General features: G+C 41.6%; 1 protein-coding gene across 7 annotated transcripts in view; it reads left to right on the forward strand.

Annotated features, from left to right (window-relative positions):
• Window positions 1-22,435, forward strand: part of svep1 (sushi, von Willebrand factor type A, EGF and pentraxin domain containing 1) — a 96,445-nt gene that overhangs the window by 10,175 nt on the left and 63,835 nt on the right. For 6 of the 7 annotated variants that reach the window (XM_071459693.1, XM_071459694.1, XM_071459696.1 and 3 more), the window contains 2 exons: window positions 19,554-19,809; window positions 21,688-21,864. In XM_071459693.1, the coding sequence (XP_071315794.1) occupies window positions 19,554-19,809; window positions 21,688-21,864 (433 nt within the window). Of the gene's footprint in view, window positions 1-19,553; window positions 19,810-21,687; window positions 21,865-22,165; window positions 22,432-22,435 lie in introns of those variants that run through there. The other variant, XM_071459697.1, reaches the window with a different exon arrangement.

Raw genomic sequence — 22,435 nt, forward strand, 5'->3', positions numbered from 1 at the left:
GTACCTGAGACAGACGTAGTCCAAACTGAATCATATTCTGCTCCCCTCTGCTTACTGAAATTGCTCTGAAAAACTCAATCCATTTTCCTGTTCTTTTCAGCTCTCATTTTATTTATTTTCCATGCATTTGCCTTTTACATGACCAAATATCTTCAAGGCAATATGGCTCAAAGCCTTTCATTTTATTCTGTTGGTTGCTAGTAATCTTGTTGATCCAGGAATTACGTTTTTTTCCATTGTTGCTTTTATTAGAGCTTGCTTTGGATACGAGTGTCAGCTATAAAAATACAGGGAGAGAAATGACTGTATCTGTAATAGCCAGTTAAAAATCCCTGCCATCACTTTTTTTTTTTTTTTTTGTCTCATCATTTGTCTCCATCCTGAAGATTTGCCTCTGGGGTTGCCATGTGTTGCCAGATAAAACCCCCTCTTGCTCGCTGCAGGCAGGCCCGGCTTTGGCAGAGACACACTGAGCGCTAAACTGGACTTGGCGGCGGCACTGTGTCAGTCTGCCTTCACAGTTGCATAAGACAGAGACAGATGGGCAGCGTGTGAGGAGAGATGATGAAAGAAAAAGAGTGGGAGAAAGATGGAAGAATGACAGGAAAAAAAAGTAGAAGGAAGAGGGGAAAAAGCCCTGGATTGAGGAATCGGGGAATTGGGAGAAAGAATGTGGCTCTTGCTGGTATAATGTTTTTACCTGACTGTTGGTTAGCGGTGTGCTGCCTTGCCTGAATCTGGGTCAAAACAGATATTGGAGTAGTTTACCAGCGTTAAAAGGAGCCACTTAATAAAAGGAGCTTTCTGCTCTGCCAGCCAGTGGGCTTCTGGGACTGAAATCTGTATAAGTTGGACTAGCAGGTGGGTTATTTCCCTCTGCTTCCTCAGTGAAAAGTTCCAGTGACTCCTAATGTGCCCAGCTTACTGGGAAAACACACACATTCACGCTCATTATTCACACACAGTTCCCTCACACACAGAGTTTATGTAGCAGCTGCATGTCTTTACATGGCTGTCACCATATATAAGTCAGAGAGGTCATATTATAGACTGCAAACTGGAGTGTGTGCATGGGAATGTGTGTGCTTGCGTTTATAGACATACTGTATGTGTGCAGCGTGTCTATAAATGTGTAAAGTCAAACTAAACCTTGTAAATTCTGCTGGACTTTCGTCCTGCAAACATCCACTGAAAATGTTTTAGCCCAAGATTATGGAAGCTGGAGAAATCAGGAAACTTTGTGGAGCTGTTGAGTTTTCATTGTGAATTTGAACCGTGGCTCTCAAACCTTGTTAACAAGTACTGGAAATTAAATAGTAATTTGCTGGATAGTTTGGCTAGTTTAGTTTTTCCAGTCTGAAAATCTGAACCGACGTCAACATTTTTCCAGTGTTGTCCAAATCGATGTTTCATCGCAGGAGATCGCTTGTCAATCACACTTAATACAACTTAACGTGAGATGGTGCCTTTCTTTACTGAGCTTTGCCAGACCACAATAAGTGAAACAAATATTGTGGGCTGGGTCTGTGAGGCCTCATTCCAGTGGGTCAGCGTTATTTTTCCCATTTCTCCCATTTGTGTGCCTTTTCCATCACGCTCTCCTCCACAGCCACAGACCTCCCCAGCAGCGTCTCAGTCAGGGGAACGTCATCGTCGTCAGCTTTGACGCATTACAGCCAAAATATGCAGTATTGTCTTTCAAAACATTGTCTATTAGATTAAATGAGGCTTGTGTAAGTTGCTTATATTTGGCCTGTGGAGATGAACTGTAGAGATCCGATACATTCTTTGCCTGTCTGAACCACACACACACACACACACACACGTCACCGACACACACACATACACTTGATGTTAATGTTTGAGAGTCTGAGCCTTTGCCTTCTTTCTGAATAACTCGTAATGAGATGTAGAGCACAGCAAATTAAGGTGGGAAATTAACACCATCCATCACCTGGATGCTGGAAAATTTTGTCCCCAGTGGGGTGATTTTCAGGGGCCTTTTCATTTCTAGAAAACATATTTGCTCACTGAAGCGTTTTTTATTCTCCTGGCTGAATCACAGAGCAGATTTTAAACAACCCAGTGAATTCTCATTAGCAGCTTTTGATGAATTCAAGCTAAACTCTCAGTGTAGCGAGGATGAAGCAAATGGCTACAATTTCAGCGAAAGAGCCGATGCAAACGAGGACTCTCTGCAACAAATGAAAGCAAGGTGCATTTCTTTGATCTGGTCCCCAAGGCTGGACCCAGTCGTGATAAGAAGATAAGAAAAGACTGTTTCCTGTCTGTGAAACTGCCACTTCCCGCCATCTCACCCTTAATCATTTCCTCCCCCTCAGCGCGTCTGCTTCTTCCCTCTATTCAGCCCCTTTTTCCCCCTCCTCCTCCTCGTCCTCGTCCTTGTCTTCCTCCTCCGCAGTATCAGAGGGTCTGCGGCAGGGATGGGTGAGACAGAAGGATGGAGCAGACAGGCTGCTTCACCCTTCAGCCAGAAAAGCCCTGATAAGACTGAGGCCAGACAGGAACGTCCACAGACACTCAACAGCAGAGTTAAATTTTCTGAGTCTGCAGTGGGATGTGGGTCACTACCATTACTGTACACAGCACCTCATGAATCTGTGAGGTAATTCATCAGCACTGTAAAGTTTTGTTTTAACACAGTGGTGGAGAGAACAGTCAAAGGGGAATTTATTTCTATTTCACATTTAAAGCTGAAACCTTTAACTTTACTTAGGTTCAAACGACAGCAATGATGATATAGTGCCTTGTTTTTTATGCTCGTTGTTGGTGGAACGCGGTGAAAATGTCACAGACAACCCAGGAAACGTGAACATTATTTATTTCAGTCAAGTGGTGAAGTTAAGCAGCTGATAAACCATTTTTCTCAGTGTGGAGAGGATCTGCAAGCAGAGTAAACAGATTATAATCTTTCTGTTAGACATGTTGAAGATCAGTTAGATCAGTGTTTCCCAACCTTTTTGACTTGTTATATATCCTTTTATAACAGCTTGTCATGGGTTTAATAGATGATCCATTAAACTGAGCTAATACAGTGATTAATAGAAGTAATATGAGTTATTTTAACTCTCAAGTTGTTTAGTTTGAGTCACTCTCCTTTACGTCATAAGAAAATAGCAACAATTATGGAAATGTCAAGTAAACATAATTTTCGTAAGACAGTTTTATTTTTATAGTCACTGAATACATGAAAAATGTGATGATGTGTTGCTGCACTAATACATGAGATTCTCCTTCTTGCTGATGATATATTTCAAATGTAATTTTGGTTATAAGGAAATATTTTAATGTAACTCTTGACTTCAACATAATGTCCTTTACTTTCATGCCCTGAAATTATATCGTAACAGGACTAGATCATCAAAAAAGAACAATTGTGCATCTGTAAGCCTGCTCCTGAAACACACACACTCATAATTTACTGGGTGCTTACCTGGCAGTAGTGCTCAGGGCGATTTTGGAAAGTTATTCAGACACTGTCATGGTGATTGACACAATAGACTCAACATGACTGTGTGCTTGTGTGTGTGTGTGTGTGTGTGTGTGTGTGTGTGTGTGTGTGTGTGTGTGTGTGTGTGTGTGTGTGTGTGTGTGTGTGTGTGTGTGTGTGTGTGTGTGTGTGTGTGAGTCTGAGTCTGAGTGTATGTTTTGGGTTTAGGAGGAAGAAATGCATTAGTCTCTGGTTTTGCTCCTCTGGGCCTCTTCATACTGAATCACTCTGACAGAAGAATTCTCCATTCTCTGATTTTGGAGCTTTGTCCATCAACCTCAAATATGCTTTGGAACTTTTTTCTCACACAACGCTTTGACTGAGCTGCCTTTTTTTTTTAGTGTTGTCATCAATAATACTTCTGTTTGGAGTAGAATAATTTATGGGCTTTGAAGTGATATTTCAACATTTCCTTGTTTTTTTTAACAAAATCAGCTTTGATCTAGGGGTCTTAGAATTTCACTAATCAAAACTATCTCCGTCATTTAACATCAGTGATACCTTTGGGTTCCCCCCACCTTCTTTTTAATATTTCATCCATTGCTTGCTTTTGATTTTTTTGAGGTACTGGTGACGTATCCGGCTGCACAGTTTCCTGGGTTTCAAGGAGACGTCAACTACTAATTGCTTGTTTTCTTTGAGCAGCAGTCAAAGATGATATAAAACAGAACAGCACCACATCTGCATATTTGAGAAGCTGGAGCCAAATAATATTTTTGCTTAAAAAGTTATGGTTAATTGATTGTCAAAATGTTTGGTGATTGATGAATCAACACATCGTTTCAGCTCTGCTTGTGTTGTCAGTGTAAAGGTTTAACCTTACAGTTAGTGTTTGTCGAACTGCAGCTGCACGGTGGCTCCACCCTTGAGATGAATCAACATCAGATGAAGCTGGTGGGGAGATATTTTGTTTTACAGTAGGTTTGTTTTTACAGTAAAAGCTAAACTGCAGAACTAACCTTCCATAAATTCGGGCTGCGTACAATCTACTCTCTACAGTGGTTAAACTGTGTTTTCTTATGTCTAATTGTACAGACAATATTTGCCTTTGTTAGGCTACTTAACAGCAGCCTGATCACTCTCTCCTTCTCTCGTCACACTCCCTGCCCTCCTCTCTGAAATGGATACTGAATATTTTCCAGAAACAGGAACTTTTTTCCGACCTTCTAACGTCTAGAAGACCCTGAGGCCTCCTCATTCACCATTATCTCACACACGCTCAGACAGACACATGACGTAACACGCAGACCGACCTGATGTAACCGACCTTTGAGGAAAAGCAGTGAGAAGCAGAAATTTAAAGTATGAAAAAAGAAAGATATGGCTACTGTGTGAGAAAAGATGAAGTAAGGAATCAGCAAAGGAGGAGTTAAGAGTAAAAGTGAGCATGGCAGCAATAAACTGAGTCCTGATGTGTCATTTATTAAATAGTCACTCAGTGAAACCATCCCTGTGACCAAATCCAAGCCAAAGCCCTGATTTATAAAATAATTTCGTTCCCAGAATTAGAATTTCAGTTTCAAAACTGAATATTATTTGACCAGTTACCATATATTGACAGGCTGGGGCCCTTTAAAACTCTCCGATTATCACATATCACTGGGGAAGTGTTGACAGGTAGCCAGTCAGAGCAGAAATATGCACACAGTGAGTTCAGCTGAGTTCAGCAGTCATGGCAGCGAGTGCATGTGCAGCTCAGTACAGTGCAGAAAGGCCCATAAGAAGCTGAACCTGGATCGAACATGTGCAACCTGTCAGAAAACTGGGCAACGGATCCTCACAGAGATCTCTTTTAAATAGTCCCAGTTGCTAGAGATGCTGCAGTCTCTTATCTTTGAAGTCAGACACAGCCTGTCAATAAAGTGCTTCAATATGCAAATTGTTTTGTCTGTGATTGTGCCATTTTGTTAACCAAGAACTTTAGCATAGCAAATTGCTGATTTACAGTCTCAAAAATAGCAGCACAATTTGTTTCAAGCATTTCGCTCTGAATGATTTTCTAATAGATTTTCCAAATGCTGGATATCTCATTTGGAACAAAACACTTTTTTTAAGCCCAATCCAAGGTCATTGGTTTCCTCCAACAGTTCTCCAAGCATCCTGTTCCCATCTGTATTCACTACAGCAGCCACAGACTTGGCAATGTAAGGCCCCAGCAGATCTGCTTTAACCCTCTTCACCGTCTTTACATCTTTCTTTAGTAGATCAGTGGTCTTCCCGCTTCAATAACAATGCATGAGACATTAAACATATCCCCTTGAACTGTGAAGGAGACAGGTTCAGAGAGCAACGTGGTCCGATTCGGTTTCTCACAATACCACTTCATTTTCTAACAGTTTCATCTGTCTTTGGGTGGTGGCCTGTGTTAAAAAAAAAAACCCTCATTTACGATGCATGTTGGATAGATCCTGAAGGAGCCGGCAGCTGCTGGTGGATTTGAATGGATTTGACAATGGGTGGAGAGGATCTGAATGTGACTTTGTTGTACATCAGTATTTATGTTGAATGTGTGCTCAGCTTTTCGACAGCTTGAAAAGTTTGGTCTTTTTTGGAGTTGTCAAGTGAAAACCCAGAATCTGAACCCGGTTCTAGACTTTGTTGAAAGGTTGTAAATTACTGCAGTTATTGCTGATTAAGTACATGGCCTCTGCAAAAGCTGCTGAGTTTGTAGTCAGTGTCTCTTCGACTGTAGTTTGAATCACACTGTTTTTCACTGTCTCGGTCTTCCAAAGGTGATCTGTCTGTCTCTTTTATTTCTGTCTGTTTCCAGTTTGTCTCCTCACACTGCGTCACGCCTCATTTTCCCGCCTCGAGGGTCTGCCCCAGCATTTTTCAGTAGACGTCAGTGTATACACTATGGTCTGGTTTGGATGCTGTGGAGAGTGTCCCACTTGGCCTCAGGCTAGAGCTGCTGCGGTCAAATAACTGGGCTTTGCTCTGGCCAAAACCAGCGACTCCAGTTAGACAAAGAATTGGAGAATGAAAATGAGGCCAGCCGAAACAACAGGGAGTGTGTGTGTGTGTGTGTGTGTGTGTGTGTGTGTGTGTGTGTGTGTGTGTGTGTGTGTGTGTGTGTGTGTGTGTGTGTGTGTATATGAAATTAATATGTGTGTTCAAGCAACTTTATGAGCATTTATTTGTGCCTCCGGGTGCAAATTCTGAAACGTAAAAATCAGGCCTTTAGTCCAGACCTACTACTGATCCAAGGCTTCTTTATGTTGTTCCCCGTAACTGACTGGATCAGTGTTAGGTAACATACATCATACATGCATATATAACAAGACCTATAAGCCATTTTTAATTATTTTGTTTAATGAGTACAACAGCAACTAAAAACTGTATACAATACAATGTGGATAAGTCACATCTGACTGATACTTATTCATTTAATCAGGTCAGTATCGGCTCTGATAACCAATCCACGGTATCAGATTGATGTATCAATAGTTTACAGGTGTCTGTGCAAAAAGCTGCAAAAGATGAAAAGATTTTTACTTTCCTCAGTGTGTGTGTTCCTTTTCTGAGCTAAACATCAGTTTATTTGTGTGTTTGAAGATGGAAAACACCCAAAACAACCACTTCAGCCACACGACAACCCATCACCAGGACAATCATTCAGCCAAATCCTCAGTGGAAACAACTGTGGCTCTGCAGTTGTGGATACTTATCGGTGTTTCTTATATCTTTTAATATCTCTACTATACTTGTGAAAGAGAGATCTACCTCATGATTCAATAAATGAGAGTGCATAAAGAGAGGAAATAGGAAAAGCCAGGGAGAACAGGAGATAATAAGGAGCTGCAAGTTACTGATTTAATTTCATCAACATGTGTCACACAAATTGTTCCATTACTTTTTTTTTTTCTAGATTCCTTATTCTTGCTGGCCCCTGTTCTCCTGTTACATGCATCAGGAGTCACTTCGCCAGAATGGAAATTACCACACATATTTGTCTTTCAACCAAGGCTCGAAAGAAATGATTCACTTGCTACTTGCAAGGCTGAAGTCAGGATCACCTTTTAATTTTCTCTCCTTTTTAAACATTGGAATGAGCTCAGCAAAGGAGACTGGAGAGGGAAATCTTTACATTTCCCGGCTCCGTAAAACACAGATGTCAGTAAACCCCCTCAACGGAAACAAATGTAATTTCAGACTTCTCCTCATCGGCCCCTATGCATCCATCACTGCGTGGTTTTTTTGCTTTTAACCCATACAGTTAATTGTTCCCCAGTGAAGAGGTTTTTAATTTAATGGCTGCAGAGAGGGGGAGTGTAAGCTTGTCATAAAAATCAGACACAGTGCAGTAGAAAGTGAGGAGTCTACAGAAGCTGCTGTTGGCTTATAAGGGCAGATTTCACCACTTCTGCTCCCATTTCACAAACATGAACACACACACACACACACACACAAAGTAGACTTAATGTCACAATTTTAATGCTTGGTTGACTTGTCTGTTCCTGATTTACACCCAATGATGAACACTCAGCTCTTAAATAAGTTAAGATGTGGTACATGTCATGTCAAGTCTTGTTCTGCCTCCAACTATTTGACCAACTGACAAACACTTGTGATGTTTGTATACTGGCGCCTAAACAGTCCTTCAACCAGAGCTGCGTTGATTTTGCCACTTCTTGTCACCATTTTTGTTTGGAATAGATTTTAGCTCTGATACAGGACGATTATGTTCCCATTCTTTAACATCGCCATCAATGCTCAGATTGGCTTGGTTGATTTTTTTTTTTTATTTTTTATTTTTAAGTGCGGAAAAAGCCGTCACTGATCACAACACCAGACCTATTTGAATCCCTGAAAAAACAGAAGATGTGGGTGGTGATTCAGACATCTGGGACCAGGCTAGAACTGAAGACCTCTACTCGTGTTTCTCTCCAGCAGATATTTTTTTCACAGCAGACATATTGACTTATCATAGCAGGAAAATCACAGATATAAATGATAACGCTCATGATGACTGGGAACCACTGGGGTAAACCACGCCAGCATGCACAATGAGCCAGCATGCACACATGCACAGGGACTGGAACCGGTGACTGGAATTGATCCTTAATGAAGGTTTTTAATTACACCTATGTTCTTCCTGCTATCACATGTCACACTATCTGTTGTGAAAAAGGTCAATGATGCATTTTCTTAGCCGATCAGCTGCTCATCAGCATCACTGGCACCTACCTGACACTTTCCATCCTGTGTTTTATTGATGGAAATCCATCTAATTTGCATCTTAGTTAAATGCAACATTCCCAGAAATTGCTAAAGAATTAGCCTCACTGTTGGATGCATCTGCAGCTTTACACCCTTTAGTGCCTTTACACATGTGGTCGTGAACACACACTTTCCTACACACATCACGCTCGCTCACTTAGACTCACACTCTGTTCTTTCCACTGAGTTTGCGTGCACACATGCACACGCACGCACAGATTCCCTCTCACTTAAAATACTGCTCAGCGATTGATAGGTGTTGCTGACACCAGCCCGTGTGTGTGTGTGTGTGTGTGTAAGTGGAGAGGCACGGAGTGAAATGTGTGATTCAGAAACCAGTGGTGAGGAGACTTTGAAGAATAATACCCTGTCGGCAAGGTGAAAGGTCAGGGAGGCGTCAGCAAGGACAGGAACTGACTGTCAGCAGCTTCAGTGGCCTGTGTTCAGCTGCCATGATCAACTATGTATATGATTAGAAAACAGTTTTTTGCTCTCACTGGAAAAAGTGTTTCCACTGGGCCGCCGTGCTGTTGAAACCATGGTTCTTTTAACCGTGGCACATAGTTTTTGTTTTTGGATGAAGCTTCTTCCATGTACCAAAAGAGCCCCATTGAAACTGGATTTCTGAGGCTGGTAGTCATATAAATGTTTGAGAGTTGAAATGACAGGAATTTGTACTCAGCAATTATTGTTGGCATATTACACAGCTCTGTCACATTTTCTAGAGAATCAATAAATACATTTCAAAAAATAATTTGCAGAGTAATCGGTGATGAAAATAATAATTCAAGGACTTTTAGATTGGTTTTAAAGATTTGCGACCACATGTGCACTGATCAGGACTAAAACTAAACTTGTCAGTGCTCTCTGCTGGACAGACTGGGTTATGAAAAAAGGATTTCTATGCTGCAACATTCAAAAGCTAAAATCATCAGATAACATCCATCATGCTGATGTATCAGCTGGCACAAACATGCATTTTTTATAAAGGAATAAACAGCGTTTGATGAGTGTAATTGAGCTGTTCATCTTGCTGCAATAAATCAGTCAAATGCCTCTTAAATGCTGCTCCATGCTCACACAAACTTATAAAGTCCACAGCTTTGTAATTAAAGACACAAATCACACAAGTTCTTTAAGCGTATGGATTTATTTTGGCATCTTGAGATTAGGATTTACCAAAAGTGTCATACATTGGCACCTAAAGAAACCAAAACTATTTCAAAGAGCCAGTAGTGGCAAACTAAATAACATGTTTTTATGGGCTAAAGCGTGTAGGTCTATTAGTAAACCACTTGCTATGTTGAGGTTAGAGTTTGAGAGTGCCAGATTCCATTGGCTTGTTTTCTTTGCTGAGTGTGTGTACGTGTTTGTCAGACTGTCTGTATGTCTCTGTTTGTGTGAATGACTATAAGTAGGTAATGGGTGCATGAATGTGAATCCACAAACAAGGCTACATCCTGTTTTCTTTGTTTGTTTGCTTTTTATGTGATTTTTTTTTTTTTGTCCTAAGGTCTGATTGTGCAAGATTCAGTTTCTGGAACTATTAGTTCTGTTCTCAGCATCAGCAAAAAACCCTGTTTCAAGTAGTTGCCCAAATATAGAGACAAAATATGCACTCGCCTCAACTTTAATCAGTTCATGTTTGAAATGCTGTGTGCTGGCGAGAAACTCATCCCCCAAGACACGATACCGATCACCCAAAACCCCCAACCAGTTTTCAGTGGAGATCACAAAAGCATAGAAATATAATCGGTTTCAATTCAGGGTATCCAAACACCAAACACAGGTGTTTCCCAGCAACAGCATATTTGTATTGGTGTTTTAGTGAGCTTTTCTGCAGAACGAGAATGTGCAGCATTGTCTTATGCTCCAAATTTCTCTTGATTTATGGTGAGGTTTAGAGCTTTTGTAGAAATCAAGGCAACCCAGGCTAAGTCCATACGATCTCCAAGCAATACCACCCAAAATGTGTCCCCCTCCTCATGTGACCTCCCAGCATGCTCTTCCTCTTGATGTTACGAGGTCTAATATAATTAATCCTACCAACGAGGGCCGAGTCCAGAATAAACAGGAGAATCAATAAGTTGAAACTTCTCCATTAATCTGTACTACAAACACTGACGTCTCTCCAATTCCCCGCTCTATTAGAGGAAATCTCCACCTCCAGCTGGGGCCAAGATAAACAAAACCCCTCAGGAGAAGAAAGATGGGGAGGACAGAAAAGAGAGAGTGGGGAGGGGGACATGAGGAAGAAATGCAACTACAGCAACAACAGTCAACACAACAAAGGAAAAAGCTGCGTCTGTCTGTGCAGTGTGGTCTGAGCTAAGTCTGGACAAGATGGGATACATTTTCATGGATGCTTTAAGCCAGCGACAGTCCCCGAATCATTCCCTGCGTATAAGCACTTCTCTCAACACGCCAGTCTGGAGTCAAGAAAAGCACTGCTCTTCACCACACTGTTGCCTTTGTTTATTTCAGAATCGAAGCTCAGCCTCAGAGATGATGCTGTGGCTGCCCTGTGCGCGGCCAGTGAGGTAATGATCTCATGAATGTCACCAATATTACATAACTCATGGGATTTCCTCCACTATTCTGCGTAATTCTGTGGAAAATAGCTTTTTATGTCATATGTAGATCATTTTCAACAGAACCACAATCCAGTTTAGTGGCAGAAAATCTTCTAAAATACCAGAGTTAAGTATCAGGTTTTGGTGTTTTGATGGAGGCCAGTCATATGGAGAGAGGCAGAGATACAGTTCCTGTGATAACAGCAGCCTAAACACACCAACATTCAATAAAGAAAACTCTTACTATACTGTAATTCTCACAACCTACAATACAATATTTTTCATGCCGACTTTCTGGTTCCTTAAAGTCATCACACTAAACATCCAAACATGATTAACTGAAGAGATACCAGAAAATAAATCGCACTACTAAATCACAAAATAACTCCTCGACATCACTTACATCTGTGGGTGGCTATTTAAAAAAAAAAAAACATGGCCAAAAAGCTGCGTTTGATTGAGTCCACTGTGTTATCCTTGTCTTGCAGCAAAAGCACAACAAGCCTAACAGTTAAATCTACCTACTGCTACGACAAATCATTATATCCATATCAATCAATCAGGTGATTTTTTTTTTTGAGATCTTGTCTGTAAAACATTGGAGAATGGTGAAAAATGAACATAGTAATTTCCCGGAGTCCAAAGGTAATGACTTGAAATAACTCTTTGGCAGATCCTCACATTAGACAAACGGGAACCAAGAAAGTTTGCCATTTTTGCTTAAAAATGCACATAGATGATTAACAGATTATCAAAATAGTTGCAATTATGGCACAGTGGTCTTCATCAGATTAAAAGTGTAAGGGAAGTAGGCCTCCAAAATATACAATGAATGAAACTGGCCAGTGACATGCACTCAGTAAAATGTTTCATATTGTGCAGAGCATGTGGCTGTACATTTACTGGACAACATTCAAAACAGATGAGGTCACATATTCTATAGTCTAAACACCTTTTAAAAAACATGCCTTCCTAAACACTGTACCGTAACATAGTCTTGTTGAAAGACACAAAACATGCCATTTAAATATTATAAATGTCAAACACACGCCATGAACACAGAATACAGATTATAATAGATATGAATAACCAAAATACAAGACATGAAACAGATTGCCAAACCAGGCTGAGCCCAGCATCGTCCAACTGGCACTCAGACCGCAACTGCTCTTGTTATTCTTCCTCCCACTCAATCAAACCGGCTTTCCTTGTCCAATTACCCAGAATGCCATGTCCGACTGGAGCACGGTCAGTATCGAAAATGTTTCTCTCTGCGATTCGTTTCACCGGCACAGCACAGAGGCCGGCTGGGGGATAATTGAATGAGTTTCTCATTTGCCAGCCAAGATAGCCTTTCCCCTTGGCATCACATTGTGGAATTAGCTCCTCTCTCTCGCTCTCTCTCTCTCTGCGTCTCGCCCTCTCTCATCGTTCCTGGTTGAGTTGCTAAGTTTGATGAATGGTGTTGTGACAGAAACCGTCAAGCTAACACACACAGCCGTCCAGCCTACCGAGTCTGGCAATTAACTGACTGTCCGCACTCTCTTCTCCAACACTCTGGATGCCATCGCACTACTCAGTCAAAACGGGTTCACTTTAGGCCTACATACAAATCCACATTACACAGCACACTTTAGTGAAGACTTTAAAATCATTAGGTAGCACTGAGTAAGTCGGCGGTTGCCAAATTGGGAGTATTTTCCTGTAATGCTCCTAGGAATAGTTTTCCATCCCTAAAATTTTGCCAGTTATACCCCAGACAGGTTAACAATTATCCACGTAGTCTCTGTGTAACTTCTGTGGTTTTCCAAACCTCTACTTTAAGCACAATGATTGATGAGTGATCGTTTTTAAAATATCGCACTCCTTTTTGCATCTACTTTTCTCAAAGTACAGATACACACCAAAATTTCTCTGGGATTGGAGGTCGTTTCATGTGCAGATAGTGTTGCAGGAGATTTTTTGGATTTACACATTGATGTTTGACATATTTGTAATATTAAGCTAAATTAAATCTCTCCACGTCTGGTGCTCCTCCCATAATCCTGATTGTATAATTATGCTTTGGATATGACAATGTGACAACTCTTAAATTGGTGTGATCCTGTAATTTTTAGGACCTTGACATTATGTCAGCGGCCAGAGACTCTACAGTACATGCCACTAACAAATGCTCACACATTCCAACAATTTGTACTGCTGCAAATAATTTTTTTTACAACTGGGAAGCAATACTTGCAGATATCTGCTACAGTGTCAGTAAATGTTGATGACAGACAGGAGCCACGGACAGACAGCATACATTGTCCGTCCTTTCAGCTGTGTCATCCTGACAAGGTGTCTTGGTTGTATGTTTGTGACTTTATCTATCACATATGACTGTAAAGAAACAGCTGGACAGCAGCTGTCTGTCCTGCCAGGGCAGAGAATTTATTCACCATATAAACTTAAGTAAAAAAGTGGTGGGTTTGCATATTTTCATCCATCAAACCGTTCATGCTTCATTGCATAGCATTTTCCAAAGCATGCCATATGTTTTTAGATAATCAATCACAGGAAACAATTCTTCAGTTTTATTCTTTTTTCACAAGTTACACTAGTTTCCATGTGAGCATGGGCCAGTTTTAAACCTCTGAGAATTGTCTTGCAAACAAACTGGCAGTAAGTTCTAAATCACAGATTTTGGAGCCTTCCTTGAATGCACAGGCATGAGAGAGTTCAGACGATGATAACCTAACATTGCCAAAAACATGATATGACATTTACGAGAAGGCTTGTCTGCTGTATCTGAGACAAGTTTCAAGCCTCTGCAAGCTGATTAATGTACCACACTGTCATAAACAAAAACTGACAGGCTGAAAGATAGGAAATCAAGTTTGAGAACTTTAATTGAGGACTAAAATGTTTTTTGTAAAGAATACATGATTTACAGTATATATGCTAAAAAAAAAAATGCAAGGCCACCTGTATGGCCTTGAGCGTCCTGGGTGGCCCTTGTGGAAACCAAGCTCCTTGCCCCAACAGTGTGAGTCTTGTCCACTGCCCACTGAGCAAAACAAGAGCGTGGAAAGTTTAGTGAAATATTTAGTGAAACAGAGATTATGTGGCATGAAACAATGTGTGAGAAGCTTAAAGGCAAATATTCAGCAACACAAACAGAGCAGGGGATACATGTGCTTTACATATGCTCTCAAGTCAAAACATTTCAGGATTAATATCCCTTGGACTCAAACCACATTTAAAAATTAAGAAACTTATGAATCAGAATCATTTTAGTAGATCACAAAAAAAATGTGCAATTCCCGTGAGGCATGTGATATGTGAGGGAAAAAAACAAGATGTTTCTGGCACAAAAGATCGTGGCTTTTCACTGATTTGACCAGGAAACCAGGAAGTATCTCTGCAAGTGACCTAGTTTATCTCAAACATCCAGAGTATGTGTCCCTGAGATGTTGCTCAACAATACCAAAGTAGAATGTAGTGTCTGTAATTGTTGGGACCCTGCAGTGTTGTTGTTGTTATTCTTACCACCCAAGCCAAGAGCAGATAGCCTGTAAAAACAAGCACTCTCGCTTCCGACCGATGGGGAGAAAGTTTCCTGACCGGATGCAGTTGGGTTGCGTTTTTTTTTTATCCGCTGTGGAATGCCTACAAATAAGGTTTTTGTTTGTATTTGTGGAAGGTGGATCTCAGGGAAGTGAAAAATCTGAAGAGAATATCAGATAGACTTGTCTCTCGTGCTGTGGTGTGGTCTTCAGGATGGCTGAAAACATTCAACTAGGGTTTATAAACGAATATATTTAGGACTCCATTTACATGAATTGACCGTCATTCTCCTCGTCTCATTTAAGTGACAAGAAAAAGCCGCTCCAGCAGTTTTTACACAAACGATCATACAGAGGTGCACTGCATGCAGCTGCTCTAGTTTTTATCTGATCCCTGATAAGCCAACAGGTCTGAGCCAACTTCAGATCCATGTCCCTGCAGCACTTGATAAACAAGAACACAAAGAAACATTTAAAATTCACATAAAACCAAAGCTAATGCAGGAGGAGGCTGGGGAGAGAGGGAGTTAAACTGCATAAGGAAGTGATGTAGCTGCAAGGATTCACTGCTCAGCATTAGTGTTTGCAAATAAAATGAATACCACAGGGTAACAATAACACCTGCACAGTCAAATACAAATTCAAGGCAGAAGTTGTTGTGTTGCATTGCATTGTTCTGAAAGCTGTTGTTGTTACTTCATCTTCATTTGCATGCGTTGCGCTGCGGGAAACTGAACCAACTGTTAATTTCATTGATGTTTGAGTCTCAAGCTGCTACAAATTAGCTCCACTGCAGTAAAATGCAAGATAATGTCAGTAAAAAATACAACATTAAACATTTGATCCATGTACTAATGTTGACTTTGTGTGTCTCTCAGTCCCCCCTTTTTCTTTTTTCACTGTGGTTTCCCACTGCTGCAAACAGAGAAAGAAACAAATCATTAACCAGCTTTGCTCAAAGCCAGGTGGGTTCAGGCTCTGATCAAAGTCACGGGGGGGCTGATTGGAGGCCAGGAGAGTGGTGGTGATGTGGGGGGGGGGGTCCTCATTTAGCATTCAGAATAGCTGCCATGCATATATAAGCCTTTGATTAACAGCTGGGGTACCTTGGCACCATCGTTAGCCCCTCAAGGTGTGGAAAGGTTTCCTAGTCTCTGTTGCCAAATGCAGAGAGGTGCCTGCTTTTGAAGTTGGAATCACACAAGCATCTGTTTGGAGATGTTGACTCCGTCTGAATAATGATTCGCATTTTCATCATTGGTCTGAAGCTTTTACTTATATGGTTTATTTTTATTGGTGGCTCATCAATGGACTGGAAAATGACAGGGGTATGGCGCATTTGGCATATCTGATTTCATTTTGTTATAATGACCAGATTTGATAAGATCTGAATGTTATTAATTTCTTATTGGATTCTTAATCACTTTTCCCCTCTGTTATTCCTAAAAAACTTTTATCTGAACAGCAAATATGTAATCCATCTGAAAAAAGTTCTGGTACTTTGAATGGCGATCTATCAAACCACAAACATTATGGCTGATGTAGTGAACGAGTGTGTGTGGATGTGTGTGTGCGCTTGTGTCTTTGTCTTCGTCTGTATGCTGCAGGTTTGTGAATATGATTCTACTGTATATATAAAAAAAAAAAACATGGCCACCAGCTCCACATATGGAGCATCTCTCTGTCTTTTTTCTTGCCAAAGTTTGAGGCGTGTTGGAGCGGAGACAGATTCACTGCTCTTACCACTAATCCCTGTGGGCCCGCTCATCCCCGTGCTATCACTGCTGCTTTGACAGATATCATCGGCTCCACACCAGACACACTTAAACTGTCCCATTGCTGCTGGCTTATTATCTCTTTTTTTGGACCAACGCCGGCATTGAAGGGGCTGCCAAGTGTGTAATTGAAAAAATACGTGGGATGTACGACATGGAGAGGCTTTGAGCTGACGCACAGCTGTTCAAGGTGTTCCTACGCAATGAGATGGAAAACTTAACAAAGTAACACTTTATTAATCCCTGCATTTGACTCATCCTGGTTATTTAGGGGATCTCACATCCGAGATCCCAGTCAATTTGAATAAATGTGGTTCAAGAGTTTTCTGGAATAAAATGACATCACTTTAATGCAGCTGTAGGAAATGTTTTAGACATGACACAGTTACGACTATAAGCTAAATCCCTCCAACCCTTCATTTCATGTAGCTTTTTACCTGGTTTAAGAAAGATTAACATTTTTAGGATAGATACAGGAGAATAAGAGAATAAATCACTTGCAGTTGCCATAACCTTTATAGCATGTTGGCTGACTCTCACATGTCTGTTAACCTTTTGAGGTTTAACCTTTCTTTTATCCCTGAGTTCAGAATCACTTGTTTCTTTCTTCTTGTGCAGTAAGGATCAGAGCATTTACTAAAATAATAATGATTACACTTGTATTTTCCTCTCTGTTTGTGAATTGTATGCACATTGTACATAAATATACTTCCCTGCTGTCCCTGTTTGCAGCCTGTGTGATTGTTCCTGTTTTCCAGATGCTGTGGTTGCATCATTATCTGCTGCTCTCTGTAGCCAGTGCCTTGACTGATAAGGTGCATGCAGAGAGTTACTGTAAAGGGCATCCCCTTCCCACACACTGGCTCCTGTGGTTGCCTTTATGTTAATACTCTGACCTAAAGTATGTGGAGACTATTCAGAAGGGTGTTATTAGTGGGTATGCATGCGTATGCTCCGTTTGGTGGCATCTCCACACTCGCTAACACCAGCCACTGACTCACGGCTCAAGCAGAAACCGCTGTGACCCAGCAGCACTTTGAGCAGACGCCTAATAAAAGACCTAAAAACACCCCGAAACACTCAGCATTTACACATAAAGAGGAGAACTAAGCGTACCAACATGCGTGCACACACAGATCCACTCACTGTTATTGTGCACTGGCATGAAAGGACTATAAATGTTAACACAAACATCACTGCTCTGACAGCTGGTAGGAGCCGAGGAGAACCAGGGAGGGTGGCAGCCTGATGGGGTGCACTGACAGCTGGGAGTGTGCGCAGCGAACCTCCCCAGGGCTGAGAACCGGAGCGGCAGGCAGTCCAAAGCTTTGAGGATCAGAGAAACCAGGCTCACCCTTTCCTCCATTCTCTCTCCATCCTCCTTTTCCTCCTTCACTCCCTCGCTTCACGGGCTCTGTAATTACGTCGCTCCTGCCAGAGCCGCTTGAAGTTTAGCCAATTAGACAATAAAGACCAGAGCTTTCTCTCCTGCTCCGTTTCCCTACCTTGGTGGTCACACCCTTGCATGTCTCCTCTCTCTTCTCCTCCTGTATTTTATATTCTGTCATGTGTCGCTATTACGTCCTGTTTGGACTAACACACATCCTTTGTTTCCCTCCAGTCTTAAATTCTTTACAGTATAACCATGACCTTTCTGGCTTTCAGTAAGTAAGTAAGTGGATATCTGTCCTACTGACTTCATCTTGGCTCATTTTCTCTCCACCTTATTGCTCCAACTTCTTTTTCTTTTCATCCATTGTTCACTGGGTTTTATCCACATACCCTCTGAACCTCATTTGAAGCACGCTTACAACAAACCCAGACACTTTGAGCTTGGCCTCCTGAGCAAAGCTTAGCAGATGGTGCTGTTATTTTTTTTCTTTACTCCAGAGAAAATAAAGATATGTTTCTCTGACTTTAATGTCCTGTCTAATTGTATGTGGTGGATTGTAAACGGTGGCTAAAGTTAGTTTGGGAACTATAGCCAGTGTCTGGGGCGGACGCAGCAGCCCGGTCTGCGTTGCCCAGTGTTCTCTCGTGGTTTCAGACCACTGGCAAGCAGTCTGTAGTCTGTAAGAGAAATAACTACAATTGTAGAGCTTTTCTCCTTTTTTTTTCGGCCCCTCCTCCCCGTCCTGCCCTCGTTGCTTCTCCTGCTGACTGAGGGTTTTGAGGAACCCTAGAATTGAGGGCTGTTTTTAGTGGTTGTGTGTGACGTTCTTCGTTATTCAATTTAGTCATGTCACTAAAGCTGGAGCTATGTTGGTAGTGTGTTGGCAGGCAGAGCAATACGTGGGATGTGTGTTTCTGAATGGACGACCTTTATAATAAATACAGGAACAGCATGACTACAATAACTAAAGCACAATTTTGACTTGCTTGTAAGCTTCATCTTCATGGTTTTTTGGAGGTGCAATGTCTATTATCCATCTATTATTGTCTATTATGAACCCTCTCTTCAGTGTTTCATGGCTTCAGTTCTGAGTTTAAAGGAATAGTTCAGCATATTGGGAATACACGCTTACCTGATTCCTACCACTGTCATATCTGCCCATTCAACATGACACTGGAGCCAATGGTTAGTTTAGCATAAGGACTGGAAGTAGGGGTGAACAGAGCTCACTTATTCACGTTATATGTCACGTTATGGTTGTTTAATCTGAACAAAAAACAAAATGTAAAAATTATCATTTATGTTTTAATGGGAGTTCATCACAGTGATGACAAGACTCCAGGGAGTCACTGTGCTTCGCCAAGAAATAGTCCAGTACATAATTCCCTTTGAAACCACAAATTGTCACTTTTATACTTAGGTTTTTTTGGGGTTTCATGATGCAACTAAGCTGAAAGTTTAACCAACTAACTGGTACAAAGATTTGATTCATTTTACTTCTCCACTTACTGAGTTTATATTTTTCCTCTCTAACAGCAAATCCTGCGCCACTCTCGTGCTAACGCCACCAAAGTCATTTTCCTGATCACCGACGGCTACTCTAACGGCGGAGACCCTCGGCCGGTGGCGGCAGCTCTGAGAGAACGCGGCGTTGAGATCTTCACTCTGGGCATCTGGCAGGGCAACATCAGGGAGCTCCATGACATGGCCTCACAACCCAAAGACCAGCACTGCTACCTGGTGCACAACTTTGCAGAGTTTGAGGCCCTGGCTCGTCGTGCACTGCATGAAGGTGAGAAGAACAGACAAGGATTACTAAAGCTGAGTTGTTGTTATGGGAGAAACCAAACTGCTTTGCCTTCCAGAGGTCATTTAACTAAATTTAAGGAAATCTGTAATCTCACTTCACATCCACAAAGACATATCCGATCTCACCCCTTTCCCACTTAAAGAATTTAGCTGCACAAGGTAGAGTTATATTAAGCCACAACAACATCAAGCTATGTTTTGGTAAATTAAAGACTAAACTAGCACGGCTACTCTTTTTCTCTTTGAAGCCTCAATGCTCCATTTGACCAGTAGCAATATTTCTTAAATGAAGGTTTTGACCCTGTTAGAATTCAGTGTTTACTTGAAAGGAAGCAGATAATATTTTAAATGGAATCTGACAACGTACATTTCACATGGTCTTTTCTGCTATGTTCTGCCAACAGCCATTAGACCTCAGCTCTGTACAGAGTGGACACAGCAAAGCACTTTTCCCACACTTCAGGGGGACTTCCCACAATTTGGTGAAAAGAGGGATTCAGTCGCGGCTTTAAAACTTAAAATACAGCCATAAAATATCACAGTGAAGTACAGCACTGAGCGTGCAGAAAGCTGTAAATCATGCACATGCACATGCAGATGTTGCGTGCACGTTCACACGCAGCTTCTGAAGCTCCAGACAGTAGGTGCAGCAGCAGAGATCAGTGTGACGGCGCGAGGATAAGGCTGTGAGAGGAAAAGCCAACACAGACCGTACTATCAGCTCAGCCTCCGCCGTCTCTCACGCTCTGTCTTAAGTGTGTCCAGCGACTCTGCCAACACAAGCCTCAGAGTAGAGACAGTTTTTTCTTTTCAAACATGGAGCCACATTTAGAGCCACTTGCTTGCTGCCCATGGACCAAAATCGCAGAAATTACACCAGTACTGTTTCCTCTTCTTCTTCTTCCTCTTCGTGTTCTTGTTCTTCTTCATTATTTTATGCTCTCTTCTTTTTTCTTGTACTTCTTCTTAGTCTTCTTCCTCTTCATAAATCTTTTTCTTCTTAGTCTTTTTGTTTTTCTTCCTTTTTGTCTTCTTGTCCTTCCTCATCTTCCTCCTCTTTCTTCCTCTTTTTCTTGTTCCTTGTGTCCTTCATCTTCTCCTTCATGGTCTTCTTCTCATCTTTTTCTTCTTCTCGATCTTCTTCTTCCATTTTGGCCTTGGCAACAGCATCAAAGCCAGTTTTGCCCTCAGTCTCAACTACAGTTGAGCTACATTCCCAATCCATTTCTTTTGAAAAATATCTCAGCTCAGATTTATGATATGAATGATTATTTTATTACTGACTAGTGCTTTGGAGCGTTTTTTACACTGGGGGTAGAGGATGTGGCCGTTTAGTCATTTGTACATCTGTGGCTTGTCAGTGCTGCTGATTTTTATTTATACACTTCTGTGGTTAAGATGTTTGGTTCTCTTTGCTCTCTGATTTCATGAGACATCGGGTGTCGAGTTTAAAACTGATGTTTATTTCAGGCTGTAGTCAGTCTCAATCTACAGAGGCAGAAACGGAAGTATTAGACTGTCCCTCTGCAAATTAGTGTTTTTTTTACACCATCATGATATGAAGAAAATAAACTCCAGCAAAACTAGTATTAAGAACCACTTTACTTTCAGACAGATGTGTTTCGACTTGCTGTAAAGAAAACTGTTGGTCTGACAGTTAACTTGTTCTTAAGACTACAAGTGTGGTTGGAGTTTATACTCCGGCTCTTCTCCTGCGCTGTCAGCCCTGTCTGGCCTCTGACATGGAGCTATAACAGTCTCCAATTAACTGAACACTTAAAGTAAATTGTCCGATTGCCAGGTGGTGTAATTTGATCCTGCTGCAACCTGCACTTTCCCTGTGTTTGTTTCCCACCCACAGACCTCCCCACAGGCAGCTACATACAGGAGGATCTGTCACGCTGCTCCTCTCTGTGTGAAGCAGGCAGGGATTGCTGCGACCTGATGGCGAGCTGTAAGTGCGGCACACACACTGGACAGTACGACTGCATCTGTGAGAAGGGATACTACGGGAAGGGTCTGCAGCACGAGTGCACAGGTAGGACAGATGGACGTTTACCATGTTCTCGCCACATTTCACCAGCAAACTCATACTCCTCCAACTTTTTCTCCTCTCCGCATCAACTTGTCTCTCACTGGGAGATGCAGGTGCTTTCAGAAAGTGGTGACAAAATGGAAATGATCTGGAAAATTTGCCTGCATTTGAGGAGAGTTGAGTTATAATCTATAAATCACTCCACTTATTCTGTGCCAAACACAGATGCTGATGGATTCCTCTTACAACTGTCAGATGTGGCAAGTCAGAGATCAGTCAGCCCTAAGTTCCTGTAATGTGAGCAGCTACACACCAAAGCAGCTCCATTTCTATGTAGAGTGTGTGTGCGTGTGTGTGTGTGCTTTTTTTTTTTTGCTTGCATCTAGGCAGACGTATGAATGAAGACTCATTCTACCTTGTGCAAAACGACACACAAGATCTAAGCACAACAGCGTGCTGCCAATTCCCTTCACCAGCAGCAAATGTCACTGCTCTCGACAGACTGACGACCTTGAAACAGCTCGTAGCTTCAGCAGTGGCGGCCAGCATCTGAAAAACAGCCCCGCTTGAGTAA

This window comes from Trachinotus anak, unplaced genomic scaffold (assembly GCF_046630095.1).
Source record: "Trachinotus anak isolate AG129_WGS33_773 ecotype Australia unplaced genomic scaffold, CSIRO_AGI_Tana_v1 ptg000023l, whole genome shotgun sequence".
NCBI classification, from domain to species: Eukaryota; Metazoa; Chordata; class Actinopteri; order Carangiformes; family Carangidae; genus Trachinotus; species Trachinotus anak.